Raw genomic sequence first — 19,151 nt, 5'->3', positions numbered from 1 at the left:
TCTCTCCCTGAACCCACCCCTTTTGGGGTCTATTTCTTTTTAAAAAATATTTTTTTTTAATTAATTTTTCCATTACAGTTGACATAAAAATTTTTTTAGTTTCAAGTATACAACATAGTGATTAAATATTTATATTCCTTAAAAAGTGATCCCCCCAATAATTCTAGTATCCATCTGACACCAAACTAGTGTTATGATAATAGACTTACTAGAGGCCTGGCCTGTAGGGATTGGGCTGAAACCGGCTCTCTGACATCCCCCGAGGGGTCCTGAATTGCAAGAGGGTGCAGGCTACGCTGAGGGACCCCACTGGTGCAGGATGGGGCTGGGGTGAAACACAGGAGGGCTCGAGGGAGGGCATGTCCGGCCGTCTCGCCCAGACACCAGCAGTAAACTAACCTACTGGTTAGAACATCTGCCCCCTGGTGGTCAGTGCGTATCATAGCAATTGGTTGAATAGTTGAATGGTTGGACTCTTAGCTTATTAGACTTTTATTATATTGGATTCCCTATGCTTTGCTTTATATCCCTGTGACTATTTTTTTTATAACTGGCATTTTATACACTTAATCCCTTTCACCTTTTCTACCTAACCCTGGGTAGAGGTGGGGGTATCTCTTTCTCTTCTTAGTTTGAGGTGGTTATCCGTATCTTCAAACGAATGAGCATGTTTAATTCCATTTTGGCTTTTGTCTTAGTTTTCTTTCTTTCTTTTAATAACTTTCTTTATGGTTGTCCCTCCTATCCCACCCCCAATAATTACTTTTTTCTTTCTTTTTAAAAATATTTTTATTGATTTCAGAGAAGAAGGGAGAGATAGAAGCATCAATGAGAGAGAATCATTGATCAGCTGCCTCCTGCACACCCCCTACTGGGGATCAAGCCTGCAACCCAGGCATGTGCCCTTGACAGAAATCGAACCCGGGACTCGTCAGTCCACAGGCTGATGCTCTATCCACCAGGGTACTTTTTTCTTTTTTCCATCATCACATGGTTGTTTTTCTGAGAGGAAATGTCCTTAGTTAGTATGTAATTAAATTTTCAAATTTCTTACTATAATACTTTATGGAACTTTAAAATCTTTTTGTTGTTCATTTTTGTGTTACTGGAGTATTTTACAAGATTCATAGTTTATTTTTATTTTATTTATTTATTTATTTATTTTTTAATTAAGATTCATAGTTTAATTAGTGCCATCTTCTGTCAGTATAGCAAAGTCCAAACATTTGAGTGGATTTATGTTTTTTGTGGTTAAGGGAAATACTTGTGTCATCTGATTTCATAGGTCTCCATTCTTTTAATTAAATTATGTAATTAATTTTTTTTCTCCTTTTGTTCCTCTGGAATTATTGATTTATTGCCTTTTAGCTACATATCCATCCTTTATTCCTGTTTTATGAAAGTGGATCTGAGCCCTGTAGATATTTTCCTTCCCCAGCTGGCACTGGAAGGAAACTGCAGGAGGAGAGTGCTCTGCTTAGGGTTCCAGTGTACAGCTCGGCAAGCTTCTCCAGCACGTGTGGCTCTCCCCACTGCGGGCATCCTGCAGCATCAGGGCCTCTTCAGGGCCTGTCTCACACAGACAGCAGCAAACAACAGCTTTCCTGAGCAATCCCACCACCCACAGGTTTTGTAGTAGAATGTGTCTGGTAAGACACCCCCAGTAAATAGCTTTCTTTGGTCCCAGAGGGCAGATTTTCAGCAAATCTAACCAGTGTGGCATCAGAGTGACCTCTCTCCCATCCAACGAGGGATGGGCATACCTTCTTCAACAAGCTCAGTATATACCTCAGCTTGAGATCTGGACGGGGGGAGCTTGGTTTGGATGCTTAATCTCGGCCCTAGCCTAGGAACTGCACTTTATATTTGCTATTCCTGTATTCTTTACACTTCTCTCTACTTCTTACTAGTTAATCCCATGTTACTCCAATTCTGTTATAGGTAATGATTCTCTCCTTGTTCAAATTACTATGTAGTTTTTCTCTCTCCTGATTGAACCCAAATAAATACATGTTTTGTCCTTCAAAAATCAACCTTTCCCTTCTTTGTTGTTTTTTCTTCCCCAGAAGCTATATGTTCTGAATCATACATATTTGTACCTCCCTATAGTTCATAATCTGACCTATCTGGACATTTTTTAGTATTTTTGTTCTTAGGATAGTGTAGTTTTTCTGGTGTTGGGTTTAGATCAACCTTAACTCCCACTGCTAATTCTCCTGTTCCTCACAGTTTTTACTAATCTGACTTTATAAAGCCTTGTGGCAGGGTTGGATAAGGAGGCCCAGAAGAGATAACCACACAAGCCCTTGGTGTTTTGTTTTTCCTCTTTTCCTCAGTTATTTTGAAGTTTGGGCATCCTTGGTCTTCAAATTATGCTAGGACATGGTTTTGGTGTAGCTCTATTTTTTTCTTTCGTGTTATTCTCTTATTTTAGGAGGAAACACTGGCAGATGGGAACTTACATTGTCTTCATTAACTTCAGTTATCTTGAAGTCATATCACTTGGTTTTTACAAGTTGGAGGCTTATCTACTTACTAGTGGCCAGATGCACCAAATTTGTGTGTGTGTGGGGGGGTGGTGGTGGTGGTGGTGGTGGTGGTGGTGGTGTCCCTCAGCCTGGCCTGCACCCTCTCCAATCTGGGACCCCTCGGGGGATGTCTGACTGCCAATTTAGGCTCGATCCCTATGTGATCTGGCCTAAACCAGGAGTTGGACATCCCTCTTGCAACCTGGGACCACTGGCTCCTAACAGCTCACCTGCCTGCCTGATCACTCCTAACCACTCTGCCTCCCGGCCTTCTTGCCCCCTACTGCTCCCCTTGCTGACCTGATCACCCCCACTGCCCCCCCTGTCAGCCTGCTCACCCACCAACTGCCCCCCCCCCCCCCAGCCTGCTTGCCTCTGACTGCCTACCCTACTGACCTGCTGGCCCACAACTAACCCCCCTCCCCACTCCCCCCTTCCCCCCCATTACCCCTAACAGCCTCTGCCTGGGCCCTGCCACCAAGGCTTTGTCTGGAAGGTCTCCCGGTGTAATTAGCATATTACCCTTTTGTTAGTATAGATAACAACAATTAAAGGCAAAGGAGAACAAAGGCCCTAAAACAAAAGCCAGAATTTCTAACAGCTCAAGCTCTGTGACTAATACTTACCTAAAGTTGGGTAGTTCACTCATTTATAAAATGGGGTGGCTGGCTGGGGGTTCCAAACTCAGATAAGCATGAAAAACATCTGATAAATATGATTAAGTGGTTCTTGGCTAAGTCCTTCAAATAGATATCTTAAACAAATGTGTGGTGATTCTGATGTGGCTAGTCAGGGTCCCACATTTAAGAATTCTTAAGCTAGCTAACTAAGGATAACATGTTCAGTTATATGAGTCCATGTAAGCTTTTCTGATAAATAAGCTTTAGGTATCCAATCTTTTAGTATAAAATCAAAGCAATAGATTAGTAATAAAATGTCCCAATTAACTCACATTGTATGAGGATTTTTTACAATTTACTTTTTAAGCAAACAGTTTAAAGCAACTAGAGCAGGTAGAAAATGAATAAAAAAAAAGACAACCTGCTTCCCCAAAAGCAACTGTTTATGCCCACAGAGAAAACAACACAAAAGACCAAGAAGATAGAAATACCATAACCTGTTTCTAATACACTTTGAAAATTAATCACTCTTGTAAGAGGAACAAGCTACATATTTTGTTCCCACTAAACTTAAGCACAGTATAATTAGATATACTTTGGCTCATTCTGTCCAGGGTCCCATGTATTCTTTAGAAGTAAATGTAACAAATGCTCCTCATTTTTAAAATGAGAAAACCCACTGTAAACCTGACATCAACTCACACAAGCTCTAAGGTCCCATTTCACAGTATGATCCATAAACACTTTCTATGAACAGTACACCTGAAAAAATCATATACAGAGCAATGTTAATTCAAGAAAACCCATAGGCTTTCACCTATGTCTTAGCATTTGGTCATCTGTAGGAGTCTGAGTGAAAACATTTCCGCCAGTATAATGCATCCAGGAAATACTGCTAAATGAGCAGCCGAGGACATACCCGATTGCCGCAGGGGTCAAGCGGGTATGCAACTGAGGGGTGGTGGAAGTAGTGGTGGTTGTTAGGGAGCCATCAGTTCCAGTCTTCTCCCAGTCAAAAGGGTCACTCTCAAATACTCCAAAGGTTTTGATGCTGTTGTCAAACACCGATGTAAGAAGCTAAACCACAAAGAAGAAAAAAACTAGAGTAAGCCAATAGTAAACAACATCAATTTATTCTTTAAAGAGAAAGCACCCAGATTCATGAACTAGTTTTGTAGATTTAAAAAAACAACAAAACCTGATGGCCTGGTCAGTGTGGCTCAATGGTTGAGGGTTAGCCAATGAACCGGGAAGTCAGAGTTCAATTCCCGGTCAGAGCACATGCCCAAATTGCCAGCTTGGTCCCCAGTGGGGGGCATGCAGGAGGCAGCCAATCAATGTTTCTCTCATCTATGTTTCTATCTATCCCTCTCTTTCTAAAAAAATCAATTAGAAAAAAAACAAAACAAAAAAAAACACCAAAAAACCATGATGATACAAAGAGGGGAATTTGAATAAGGACTGGAGGTGGATGATAAACTGAATTAGTATTGAATTCTCTCAGTTGAGGCACTAGTTTGTAGTGAGTAGAATGTCTTTGTCCTTGGAAGATGCATACCTACTTTTGGGTGGTTTAGCAACAAGAAATATGTGTTGTATGTATATATGTATATTCAATTTCAACAATCTACATAATCTATTTTGTGTGTATGTGTGTTTTTGTCAATAGGGGCATTTCTATATGGTTCAAATGAAACAAGTGGCCAGTGTTAATAGCTGGTATGTAAAGGTTAAGGGACATACAGAAATTCATTATGCTTTTTATGTTTCTTTTTTGTGTGTTTGAAAAATTCTTAAAACTGTGTGTGTGTATACACAACTATAAAAAAAAAAAAAATCTGCCACCCTAGCCAGCATGGCTCAGACTCAAGGGTCCTGGGTTTAATTCTTCATCTAGGGCACATGCCTCAGACATGAAGAAGAAATAAAAGGCATCCAAATTAGAAAAGAAGAAATAAAACTGCCTTATACACAGATGACATGATACTATACATAGAAAACCCTAAAGACTCCTTCAAAAAATTAGACTTAATAAATGAATTCGGCAATGTAGCAGGATACAAAATTAATGCCAAGAAATCTATGGCATTTCTTTTGTAAAAAAATAAATCTTTATTGCTCAGATTATTACAAATGTTCCGATACCCTGCAACCCCCCATAGCTCTCCTCCACCAGGTTCCCACCCCACCCTCTGCCCTCAAACCCCCTCCCCCCCCCACTGTCCTCATCCATAGGTGTGCGATTTCTGTCCAGTCTCTTCCCACACCCCCCACACCCCTTTCCTTCTGAGGATTGTCAGTCCACTCCCTTTCTATACCTCCGATTCTATTATATTCATCAGTTTATTCTGTTCAGCAGATTTTTTATTCACTTTTTTTAGAGTCACTTGTTATGTATTTATTGTTCATAATTTTTATCTTTACTTTTTTCTTCTTCCTTTTCTTAAAGAATACCTTTCAGCATTTCACATAATACTGGTTTCGTGGTGATGAACTCCTTTAGCTTTTTCTTATCTGTGAAGCTCTTTATCTGACCTTCAATTCTGAATGATAGCTTTGCTGGATAGAATAATCTTGGTTGTAGGTTGGTTCTTGCTATTCATCACTTTGAATATTTCCTGCGACTCTCTTCTGGCCTGCATAGTTTCTGTTGAGAAATCAGCTGACAATAGTATGGGTGCTCCCTTGTAGGTAATTAACTGTTTTTCTCTTGCTGCTTTTAATATTCTCTCTCTGTCTTTTGCTCTTGGCATTTTAATTATGATGTGTCTTGGTGTGGTCCTCTTTGGATTCCTCTTGTTTGGGGTTCTGTGCGATTCCTGGACTTCTAAGTCTATTTCTTTCACCAGGTAGGGGAAGTTTTCTGTCATTATTTCTTCAAAAAGGTTTTCAGTGTCTTACTCTCTCTCTTCTTCTGGCACACCCATAATTTGGATATTGGAACACTTGACATTGTCCCAGAGGCTCCTTACTACTATCTTCATATTTTTGGTTTCTTTTTTCTTTTTGCTTTCCTGGTTGGGTGTTTTTTGCTTCTTTGTATTTAAATCTTTGACTTGATTCTTACGACCCTCTAGTCTGCTGTGGATCTCTGTATATTATTTTTTATTTCAGTCAGTGTATGCTTAATTTCTGATTAATTTCTTAATTCCCTTTTTCATATCCTTGAGGGTCTCGCTAAATTTATCAGCCTTTTCTAGAAGATTCTTGAAAAACTTTATAAATGTGGTTTTGAATTCTATATCCACTCATTTGCTTTCCTCCATTTCTTTCATTTGTGACCCATCTCTTTGTCTCTGCATTTTGGCTGCTTCCCTGAATTGATAAGAGTGGTTTTGTGTGCTAGGTGTCCTATAGGGCCCAATGGCTCAGCCTCCTCAGTTATCTGAGATGGACACTCTTGGTGCACCCCTTTGTGGGCTGTGTGCACAGGCTTGTTGTAGTTAAGCCTTGATTGTTGTTGGTATCACTGGAAGGAATTGACCTCCAGGCCAATTGGCTGTGAGGATCACCTGTGTTTAAGATGGGAGAACTTCTGTGCTGGAGACACCCTTATGAGATAAGACTTGCTTCAGTGGTGCTTTGGTGCTCAATGAGTCTGCCCCCTGAGTGTATCCCTTATGGATCTGAGGAGTTACAATCTGGATGGGTACACTGGCTCTTGGATCTCCAAGGAGGTGCTAATTTAGCCTATCCCTGAGGCCACCCAGCAGGAGCTAAGGAGAGATCTGCAGATTCCTCTTCTTTGTTTGGGTTTTGGGGGTGTCCAGATGAGGCCCAGCTGTGAAGCAGTGCTAGCTGCTGTGGAGCCTTGGGCCTTCTTTTGGATGTTCTGGGTCTCACTGACCCACCTGCAGTTTGTTAGGTAAGTTTAAAATTCAAAGGACCAGGCCATTCATATGCAAAAGCCTCTGCACTCAACTTGGATGGGGCTAAGTCTCAGGGTGGAGCAAACAGCAATGCCTTCCTGTCAGCCCTGCCCTAAGAGGACCCAGGTTCTCAGTGTCCCACAGTAATAGCTGCAAGCACCTCCGAGAGAAAGCCGCCCTCGAGTTTTGCCTGCTGCCTGATAGTTCAGTTTCTCCCCATATAAGTCTGGGTCCACAAAGTCTCACCCGGAACTGAAGTTCAGAGCAGTTGGGAGCTTTTGTCTCCCTCCTGATTGAGAAAGCCAGGCATGTAGTCAGTTGCTAGCCCTCTCTGCATCTCAGTGTGCTTTTTGCTTTCCTTTTAGTTGTAGAATTTCCACTCAGCCAGTTTTCCTGTGGTTCTGGATAATGTCCGATTTTATCTTTTAGTTGTAGTTTTGAAATTGTTTTGCGAGGCACCAGTTTAGGTGTTTATCTATGCTTCCATTTTGGTTTCTCTTATGGTATTTCCTTATACCAATAGTGAACTTACAGAAAGAGAGACTAAAAAAGCAATCCCATTTACCATCACACCAAAAAAATTAAGATATCTAGGAATAAACTTAACTAAGGAGTTAAGAGACCTATATGCGAAAAACTACAGGACACTGAAAAAAGAGATAGAGGGAGACATAGACAGATGGAATAACATACCATGTTCATGGATTGGTAGAATCAACATCATCAAAATATTCATACTATCCAAAGTAATCTATAGATTCAATGCAATCCCCATTAAAATACCAACAGCATATTTCAGAGACCTAGAACAAACTTTCCAAAAATTCATCTGGAATAAAAAATGACCCCAAATAGCTGCAGCAATCCTGAGAAACAAAGTAGGTGGGATCTCAATACCAGATTTCAAGCTGTATTACAAAGCCACTGTTCTTAAAACATCCTGGTACTGGAACAAGAACAGACATATAGATCAATGGAATAGAATAGAGTACCCAGAAATTGACCCAAACCACTATACCCAATTAACATTCAACAAAGGAGACATATAATGCAGTCTCTTCAATAAATGGTGTTGGGAAAATTGGACAGATACATACAACAAAATTAAACTAGATCACCAACTTACACCATACACAAAAACAAACTCAAAATGGATAAAGGACTTAAACATAAGAGAGGAAACCATAAAAATACTAGAGAATCCAGTGGCAGCGAAGTCTCAGACATATACCAAGCAATTTCTTCTCTGATACTGCTCCTAGGGCAATGGAAACTAAAGAAAAAATAAACAAATGGGACTACATAAAAATAAAAACTTTTGCACAGCAAAGGAAACCATCAACAAAACAACAAGAAAGGCCACTGCATGGGAGAACATATTTGTCAATGTTATCTCTGACAAGGGTTTAATCTCCAGCATTTACTCATACAACTTAACAAAAGGAAGATAAACAACCCAATCAAAAAATGGGCAATGAACCTAAATAGATACTTTTCAAAAGAAAACAGAAGGCCAAGAGACATTATGGAGTTTCCTCAAAAAACTAAAAATGGAACTTCCATTTGACCTAGTGATCCCACTTCTAGGTATATATCTCAAGAAGCTAGAAACACCCATCAGAAAGGATATACTGTATGCACCCGTATGTCCACAGCAGCACAATTCACCATAGTTAAGATTTGAAAACAGCCTAAGTGCCCATCAGCAAATGAGTGGTTTAAAAAACTGCGGTACATCTACACAATGGAATACTATGCTGCAGTAAAAAAGAAGGAATTCTTACCATTTGCAACAGCATGAATGGGACTTGAGAGCATTATGCTAAGTGAAATAAGCCAGTCAGAGAAAGATAAATATCACATGATATATTACATATATGCATGTAATATGATGACCAACATAAACCGATGAACAAAAACAGATCCAGAGACAGAGAAGCATCAATCAGACCGTCAAACCTCACAGGGAAGGTAGGGGAGGGTAGGTGAAAGGAGGAGAGATCAATCAAAGAACTTGTATGCATGCATATAAGCCAAACCAATGGATGTAGACAACAGGGGCATGAGAGCATGAGTGGGGTGGTGGGGTGGGGGTAATACCCTGTTTCCCTGAAAATAAGACAGTGTATTATATTAATTTTTGCTCCCAAAGATGCGCTAGGTCTTATTTTCAGGGGATGTCTTATTTTTCCATGAAGAAGAATTGTTACACATTTATTGTTAATGAAAATAAAGTAAATTTATTACCTGTATACGGTACGGTAGTACGGTAGTACGGTAGTTGTTAACACAAACCAGACAAACTGTGAATCCTACAGTATCAAGAATTTACTCATTTATTCAATGACAATCATGTCGTCATCTTCTGGAACATCATCAGAACAATCCAATTCCTGAATTTACTGGTGAATTTCTTGTGACTCCATTTCTTTCAGAATCAGTGGACCAAATCTCTCATGTTTATCCTAGGGGGGCCTTATTTTCAGGGGGGATGCCTTATATTTTACTCAGAAGGATACTTGTAAGTAGGTCTTATTTTCGGAGGATGCCTTATTTTCAGGGAAACACGGTAGGGGGATGAGGACACATATGTAATACCTTAATCAATAAAAAAAAATTTAAATAAAACCACAGGAAAAAAAGAAAAGTGCCAGATAGCCCTAACCAGTTGTTCAGTGATTAAGGCATCAGCCCATAGACTGAAGGGTTGCAGGTTTGATTCAGGTCAAGGGCATGTACCTAGGTTGCAGGATCATTCCCTGGCCCTAGTCAGGGTGTGTGCAGGAGGAAACCAATCAATGCGTTTCTTTCACAACTATGTTTCGTTCTCTCTCTGTCTCTCTCCCCCATTCCCTTTCACTGTCCCTAAAAGTCAATGAAAAAAATATCCTTGGGTAAACATTAACAAGCAAAACAAAAACAAAACATAACAAAACAACTACCAGATACAGAATTTAAAACAATAGTTATAAAGATGCACAAGGAACTTAATGAGAACTTCAAGGAACTTAGTGAAAACATCAACAACATAAAAAAAGACCAGCCAGGCCCAGCCAGTGTGATTCAGTGGTTGACATCAGCTGTTGAACAAAGAGGCCAGGGTTCAATTCTCAGTCAGGATACATGCCCAGCTTGTGAGTTTGATCCCTAGTAGGGAGGCAGCTGATAATTTTCTCTCATCATTGATGTTTCTCTTTCTCCTTCTCCCTTTCTCTCTTTGAAGTCAATATACGTATATTTTTATTTTATTTTATTTTATTTTTTATTTTATTGATTTTGTACAGAGAGGAAGGGAGAGAGATAGAGAGCTAGAAACATCAATGAGAGAGAATCATCGATTAGCTGCCTCCTACACACCCCTAACTGGGGATGTGCCTGCAACCAAGGTATATGCCCTTGACTAGAATCGAACCCGGGACCTTCTAGTCCGCAGGCTGACGCTCTATCCACTGAGCCAAACCGGTTTCGGCGGTAGCCACACTTTTTAAAACACATTTATGAAAACACTGGCCAACCACTTTTTAAAAAACTTTTTAAAAAAATATTTTATTGATTTTCTTACAGAGAGGAAGGGAGAGAGAGATAGAGAGCTAGAAACATCGATGAGAGAGAAACATTGACCAGCTGCCTCTTGCACACCCCCTACCGGGGATGTGCCCGCAACCAATGTACATGCCCTTGGCCGGAATCGAACCTGGGACCTTTCAGTCCGCAGACCGATGCTCTACCACTGAGCCAAACCGGTTTCGGCGGTAGCCACTTTTTAAAACACATTTATGAAAACATTGGCCAACCACTTTTTAAAAAACTTTTAATCTGAAATACAGTTGACTCTTCAACATCTTAGGGGTTAGAGGTACTGCCCACTCACAGTCAAAAATCCCGTTATAACCTAAGTTGGCCCTCCATGTATATAATTTCCTAACTACTGGACCCTCACAACTCAAACCCATGTTGTTCAAGGATCAACTGTAACTAAAGATTTATAGTGCAGTCCTAGTCTGTTTGGCTCAGTGGATAGAGCTTCGGCCTGAGGACTCAAAGGTCCCAGGTTCGATTCCAGTCAAGGTCAAGTACCTTGGTTGCGGGCATATCCCCAGTAGGAGCTGTGCAGGAGGCAGATGACTGATGTTTCTCTCTCATCGATGTTTCTAACTCTCTCTCCCTCTCCCTTGCTCTCTGTAAAAAAAATCAATAAAATGTATATTAAAAAAAAAAGATTTATAATGCAAAATTATTTTACAGAGAAGTACCCTTCACCCAGTATTCCACAGTATCATCTTAAATAACTAAAGTACAATATCAAAACCAGAAAAATGACGCTGGTACAATTCACAGAGCTTATCAAATTTTACCAGTTTTACATGCACTTTTCTGTGTGTGTACATAAATCTATGCAATTCTGTCATCCAAGGAGATTCATGGCCCAGCACTGTTTTGTTTCTTATGGTTGCTATGCTTTTTTCAAAATCAAATAATAAAAACTATATTTACAAGTTATCTGCTTTAATTTTGGCTATAATTCTGATATTTTCACCTCCAGTTTAACAGACTAGAAAATATTATTTACATAGCATATAATCGTACATGGTGGGGAAAACGTAAGTTTAAAGTTGTGAAACAGTTTTTTTCTTATATTATTATCTATTATTCATTGTTCCTAATACAGGGACAACTATAACCTTACTTTTGCCACACCCTGTGTTTTGAGTGATAAACTTGGATATAATATCCCAAAACACCATAACATTTTCCAAAACCTGTATTGGCCTTTTTTCTTATTGAGTCATGCATAAAAGATTCTTGGTAGAAGAGAGCAAAACAGCTCTTCTTTCTAGGCCTGCACCTGCTGTCAGAGTGAGCAGCAGCAGGCTACTGGATTAGGTATTGGTCGTGTGCAATTTCTTAAGATAATTTTCTCCAGGAAGAAACTGATTTTTAAAATCTATAAAACATACATGTTCAAAGTGTAAGAGGCTTTATTAAACAGCATCATTTAACACTCTGATTATAAAATATATTCATTTTGGTCTTAGCTCAGAACACAGAAAGTTGGAGAAACACTATTTGCCCTTTGATGTAGCCAGGACAGCAGTCATGCTAAATACTGGTAGGTGTTTTGCTTGTTGCTAGAGGATGTTTATTGTTGTTTTTAACTATAGTGGTTGTCCAATGAGAAGTCTGAAATTCTGAACAGTAATTAAACTAAAATTCAAGAATGAATTCCGTTTACAAGAAAAATCAGATATAAAGTAGGATAATTTTCCTCAAAAAGAAGACTACAGTAGGCCTCTGCGAGGAAAGCAAGAGGCAAAAACCTACCAAGCTCAGCTCTTTTTGGAACCTGACGCCACACTGATACCAGGCATCAGAATACAGTCAAACCAATATCTTTTTACCAATTATCCTTTTCCTGTCCACTGGCCTCCTGCTCCCACTTGCTGCTTATGAAAGATTGGAGAACAAGAAAGAACCAGTTTATTTATGGAATCTGTGAAACAAAGAAAATATTATGCCTGCTCTTTCTCTTCCAAAAATAGGAAAATCACTAGGCTTTGTTTTGTAACAGAAACAGAGAAGCCTCTGAGAGATTATACAAATTGAAAAACTCAAGAACAATAATGTGATAATTTAAACTAAATTAATTATAGGTTGAAGTTTCAAATCCAGCTGGTGAACAAAAAAGTTTTCTTAAAATTGTAGATAAAACTAAGTGGAGAAGGTAATCTAAAAGTTTTTGCTATGCTAAACTTTTACATTCCTAGACAAATGTCAATAAAAATATTATTAGCACCCAAGATGGGAAAGTTAGAAAAATTTCCAGCTCTTCCTGAATCTAGTCTTACAAGTACAATTTCATTATTTTATTGCAAGTAATGTGAACTCTCTGCATTTCAGAAAATACATATGAAATACTATATAATAAAACCCTAATATGCAAATCAACTTAACAGCAAAACTACAAGTTGCTATGATGTGCACTGACCACCAGGGGGCAGACACTCAATGCAGGAACTGCCCCCTGGTGGTCAGTGTGCTCCCACAGGGAGAGTGCCACTCAGCCAGAAGCCAGGCTCACAGCTTGCAAGTGCAGCGGCAGTGGAGGGAAACTCTCCTGCCCCCTCAGCAGTGCTAAGGAGCAGCAGGCAGGTGATTAGTAAGGAGTGAGGGGTCCCGAACTGCAAGAGGGATTCCCGGACTGTGAGAAGGATGTCTGCCGAGGGGTCCCAGACTATAAGGCCAGGCTGAGGGACCTCCCATGCCCCCACCACCAGTGCACTAATTTTGTGCACTGGGCCTCTAGGACATATTCCAAAGTGACTGGTATACAATGTATTTTCTCCATTTGTTAGACATTATATAGTTTCTAACACAGTCATATAGAAAAGAAGACAAGCTCACCCTCTTAAGTTTCTAAGGACCCATTTTTGTATGTTGCCTCTCTTTTATATCTTATTTATATTTTATTCAAAAGCTGCAATTTCACACAGAAATAGTTATTATATGCAAATAAGTTCACTGTGTTGTGGGTAATCTTAGTCTTTTGACTAGGCAATACTTATGACATTTTAGAATATAAAACTTCCATTAACAGACAGTAAAGTCTATGTGTTGTCCTTTGTAGATAAAAATAATACACTAATATATTATTATTATTAATCTATGTGTGGCTTCATTTATGTTTTCAGTGGAAGTGATTATTCTGCATTAAGCTCTGACCAAGTTTTCCCTGAAACTAATAGAATCTTCTGAAATATAGCTGGTTGGGTTAGGGATGCAATTTGTGACAAACCAAGACAACCCTTAGGCCTCATTAACGGATGCTCTAAGAAAATGATTAATGGAGCACAGACAAAATGGAGCCAACAATCTTCACTGTTGCCCCAAAGCATATTAATATATAATATGCAGCCCTCAAGCCCTTGACAGATATTGTACATTACTTAGTTGAACATTTCTTTCTGGTCAGTATTAGCTATAGGATTTATATAATTTGAACTATCAGCACTTCTACATCAGATGAATCACAGCAGGAACAGTAAAATTTGTTTCATGATGAACAATCCTAAAACTCTAATGAAGTTTATTCATACAGAAGGAACGAAACACACACAGAGAGACACTGTCATCATCAGTTAATTTCATCACATTCCTCAGAATGTATTAAAATAGTATTATTCTAGGGACCTCCCAGAGTCATTTATAACTACAATAAGTGATGACAATAATTAGCCCACAGAACTCACAAGAGGATTACCTGATAGTCTGGTTTTGTAAAATAATCCAAAGAGGAGATGTGGTCCAGAAAGATGCTGAATTCTGGAGGGAGATGTTTCAACATAAGCTTGTGGTCATACCTCTCCTTAATAGAGCCTACTTGCTCCTGGGAAGAAAAGAGAAATGGAACCAAAGTCAATTTCTCTTGGCAGCTACACATTAAGAACCTCTCAGTAATAGTCTCAAGGGTATGTGCTGGGGATAATTAAGTATAAAGCATGAACTGAGCTCATACTAATAGCTTAATGCATACTTGCTTTAAGGGGTGGGGAGGGGATCTGTAAGGCAGAACCAAAGGATAACACCGAGTTCTGCATCAATGAATCGTTAGCTCTCCCCAAAAACAGTTGATCTTAAATCTGGTTATCAACACAGGTATTTACAGTTTTCAAATCAAACAATATAATGTGACAATTAAAATAAGAGTTTCATTGATTTATAAAAAAGGGAAAGAAAACTAATGAAAGTAAAAACTAAGAGGGAAGTCTAGAAATCAAATCAGAAGTAATAATTATACTTAAATTAGTATCTATTCCTGTGTACATAGAAAAAGTCATAAAATTAACTAGATCTCTAATATTAGGTCATAGATATTTGGTATTATATACTGAAAGTGCTTATAATTTTAATTCTTATACCTAAATATATTCTCAATCAAGATGCCTACAAAGGAGGAAGTTTTATTATTTTCCCTACCCAAAATTGACATTTCCATTTTCAAAATTACCTTGTCTTTTATTTTTCTCCATGGCAGCTGCCCAACCACAAACTCCACCAACATGTAGAATAAGGACCAAAGGTCATCATGTCTTCCCATTTCCTTCATAAGCAAAACAAAATCCAGTCACATTATATTAATATACTCCCTGTGAGTATATTACATTGTCTAAGACCTAATTATTGTGTTTCATCCTATAATAAGGCCTAAACATTTAAATATAGTTCCCCCAAGTGAGAGAGAGAGAAAGAGGGAGAGTGTGAGAGAGCGAGCGAGCGCGCGAGCGCAAGCACACACTATATAGCAATGTACATGGCAGAAGGAGTATACTGAAGAACTTGATTAAAGAATACCCCAAACCCAGAATGCTGACAACAGTATAATTAACAGCCCATTAATTAATAAATGAAATCATTAAGAGATAATGTAGTTGCTAAGGAAAGAGGGAAGGGAAATTAGTGTTTAGTGGGTACAGAGTTTCAGTGTTGTAAAATGAAAAAGTTCTAGAAATCTGTTGCACAATAATATGAATAAACTTAATACTAATGTATTACATACTTAAAAATGGTTAATATGATAAGTCTAATGTTACGTGTTTTTTAGCACAAAAAAAAAAAAAGAAATAAAGGAAACACTAAGAGCCAAAATTAAAGGAAAGCTGGAAATAAGAGAAGCCAATTGCTGCTGAAGCTTCTACTTTGGCTGTTTTAGAAATACTGTCAGGTTTTATCAACCACACTTTTATCCATCAGGAAAGAAACAGGCGGAAAAGCACTGAGCTTATATAAGATAGGAGTTGCAACTGAGCAACTCTCCCCACCATCACCTCTTAGATAGGACTTTCAGAGGGTGATCTTTAGTGCTACATTAGGTATGTACATTATAATAAACTAGAGCCCCAGTGCACAAATTCATGCACCAGTGGGATCCCTTGGCCTGACCTGATGGATCGGGCTGAAACAAGCTCTCTGACATCCCCCGACGGGTGCCGGATTGCAAGAAGGTGCAGGCTAGGCCAAGGGACCCCATTGGTGCATGATCAGGGCTGGGGAGAGATGCAGGGGGGACCATGGAGGGCTCTAGGGCGTGTCCGGCCCATCTCACTCAGTCCCAATCGGCCAGACCCCAGCAGCAAGCTAACCTAATGGTCGGAGCATCTGCCCCTGGTGGTCATTGCACGTCATAGCAAACAGTTGAGCTGCCTTAGCATATCATATGCTTTGATTGGCTGAATGGCTGACCTGATGACCAGATACTCAGCATATTAGGCTTTTATTATATAGGATTTTTTTTCCCCTGTAGAATTTAACCACTCTCAACGAATAAAGTGAGTAGTTAAAAAAGGATTTTTCCCTGAGAGTTTGTTACTGCAAGTCTGCCCCTCTTTCAATATATGAGAATTAAATTTATACCACTTTTATGGGTCTGAAAAATCAAGCCCAGGAATGAAGTATTTTCTGGGTGATTCTGTCCAGCAGTGATGACAGATGTAAATGAAAATCCTTTCAAGATAAAAACACCATTAAATTCAGGACTTCTATGAGGCCCATCAAATAGAAGCTCATTATGTGAAATTATAAAATATATTATAAAGCAGGCTCCTATAACTGGAAAAGAGAAACTATAAATAATATAATTAGATATTAAAATTTTTCAGAAATGGAATTATAGGATACAGAATATAAAATAAGAAAGCTTAAACAAACAAACAAAAAAGATTAAAGTCATGAGAAAGGAACCATATCCAAAAAATAAAGATAAAAATACCAATTAGAATTGAATAAGGACCAAAAGAAATCTAGAAATAAAAAGTATAATTACAGAAATTAAAAAATAAGTAGACAGGTTAAAAATCTGATCAAACAGTATGCTGAAAAAAAAGAATTAATAGACTGGAAGACAGATCTAAAAAAATTATCTAGAATGCAACACAGAGACACAAAGAGTTAGAAAATCTGAGAGTGAACTTAAGAGGTATAAAGGACAGAACATACACTGATTTAAAGATATCGAAAAAAGGCATAGAGAGAAATACAAAGGCAGTATTTATAAAAGTAATGTCTGAGAATCTTTCAGAATCAATGAAAGACAGGAATGTTCACATCTAGGAAGCATAATTCTCAAACAGAATAAATATAAACAAATTCACACTTAGGCATGTTAGAATATATCTGCAGGACACCAAAGAAAAAAGTAAATATCAAAAGTAGGCAAAGAAAAGAAAAAATTAAATTCAAGATATCAACAATTAAATGAACAATGATCTTCTCAATAGCAACCATAGAACCAGAAAAAGTAATTTCTTCAAAGTATTGAGATAAAACAAATATTAATAAGGATTAAAATGTAGGACAACAATGAGATGAAATACACAGTCCTCGTTTTGTTTGGAAACTATTCATGTTAAAAGTTTAAGGAAAAAGATAGAAAGAAAAGAAGAATAAAAGGAAGGAAGGAAGGAAGAATAAAAGGAAGGAAGGAAGGAAGGGAGGGAGGGAGGAAGGGAGGGAGGGAGGGAGGGAGGGAGGGAGGGAGGGAATTATATTTGAAATCACCAAATCAGAATAGCAGAGTATGGAAGAAAGAAGTTATCAGAACTATCTGGGTAATCTTTTTAAGTTAGACAAGCACCTGTGAAGGTTTCATTACTTGTACTCCTGTGTCACCACATAAACTGGCAATCGCTCTGAAGCAGTGTTACCGTATAAAGCATCCTACTCCTCAGGTGTGTTAGGAGAAGAAAAGTACAAACCACTATTACGTGCTATGAAATTCTTCTACCAAGGGCAGATGAATAACAAGTTGGCAGGTTAACAGAGTAACTTTCAGATCATCTGTGCTGGAGAGGCTTTTAGAAGATCTCTACTCTTCATACTAAATCTCTAATAGCAATTTTGGAAATGCTTATAGAGCTCCTATGACTTCTGAAAATGTTTATGCTTAGCTAAGAAAGAATGTCCTATTTCAAAGATCCAAAGCTGGCATAATACTTTAATAGAATCTACATACATAAAAGGCTAAGCGACCAGCCAGTAGTAAAGATGCGCACTGACCACCAGGCAGAAGCTCAACGCAGGAGCTGCCAAGCGATAGCAACTTTGCAGAGTGCCCTCTCGCACTCTGGGACCCTCAGAGGATGTTGGACTGCCGGTTTTGGCCCAATCCCCACAGGCCAAGCCGAGGGACCTCACCTGCCAGAGGGAGCCCTGCTCATTCCACAGACACCCTTTGAGCCCTGGTGTCACCCCGTGTGTGGCCAGCCAAGGAGGGACCATGAGAGGTTGGCTCCAAGGTGTGTCAGGCCCGTCCTACCCCGTTGGCCACCTTCTAATTAATTTCCTTTCAATGTGCATGAATCCGTGCACCGGGCCTCTAGTTAACTATAAAGCTTAATACTTATAACATTTTGTAAGAATCTATCTGGAAGAAAAAGAATTCTTTTCAAGGCAGAATAACTGACTAAATGCCATAAAATAAAACAACACTGAATCAAAATGAATGAGCTAAAATGCTTGGCAGTGCTACCCACTGATAAAAATACTTTTCCTATTTTTAATTTATAATCACATCATAAGAAACCAAATTAACTGGGGCATAGCATACACAACCTCAGCATACTCTGCCTTTACATTTAGCATTGGTCAAATTTTCATTAAAGCAATTTTGGCTTCACAGAACAAAAATAAGGTAACAAAAGATGAAGAAAAGATTTATCTTTATTTTATCAAGCAATTACTTGTTAAATTTCTCAATTCCATCTAAACAAGTTCAAGGATTGAGAATTCTTAAAATGCCTACCTTTTTCTACTCATAATTAAGGCTCAATTTAAGGGAAAAAATCAGAACAAAACAAAAGGACCAAAGTATAAAATAAAAATAAAAAGGTAGGGGGTATTAAAAATTTAACCCAAGAGGAAAGATATATTTACTAAGATAAAAATTTTAAACTCTTCATTTGAGATCTTCATGAAAACAAAATATTACAGGAGAAGAGCTACAAGAGATGAGATGCATATTATAGATAAAACTAGAGGCCTGGTGCATGAATTTGTGCACCAGTGGGGTCCCTTGGCCTGGCCTGCAGGATTGGACTGAAACCAGCTCTCCGATATCCCCTGAGGGATCCTGGATTGCAAGA

At 38.7% G+C, this 19,151-nt stretch overlaps 1 protein-coding gene across 2 annotated transcripts in view; it reads right to left on the bottom strand.

Moving 5' to 3' along the window:
• The window catches only part of TTBK2 (tau tubulin kinase 2), a 134,989-nt gene that overhangs the window by 32,539 nt on the left and 83,299 nt on the right, over positions 1 to 19,151 (bottom strand). For both annotated transcript variants that reach the window (XM_084903073.1, XM_084903074.1), the window contains 3 exons: positions 15,023 to 15,115; positions 14,276 to 14,401; positions 4,068 to 4,225 (listed from right to left, as the gene is read on the bottom strand). In XM_084903073.1, coding sequence (XP_084759199.1) covers positions 4,068 to 4,225; positions 14,276 to 14,401; positions 15,023 to 15,115 — 377 coding nt within the window. The remainder of the gene's footprint in view (positions 1 to 4,067; positions 4,226 to 14,275; positions 14,402 to 15,022; positions 15,116 to 19,151) is intronic.

This window comes from Pipistrellus hanaki (assembly GCF_964339955.1).
Source record: "Pipistrellus hanaki genome assembly, chromosome: 1".
NCBI classification, from domain to species: domain Eukaryota; kingdom Metazoa; phylum Chordata; class Mammalia; order Chiroptera; family Vespertilionidae; genus Pipistrellus; species Pipistrellus hanaki.
The sequence above is the reverse complement of the archived record's forward strand: the minus strand, read 5'-3'. Positions and strand labels throughout refer to the sequence as shown.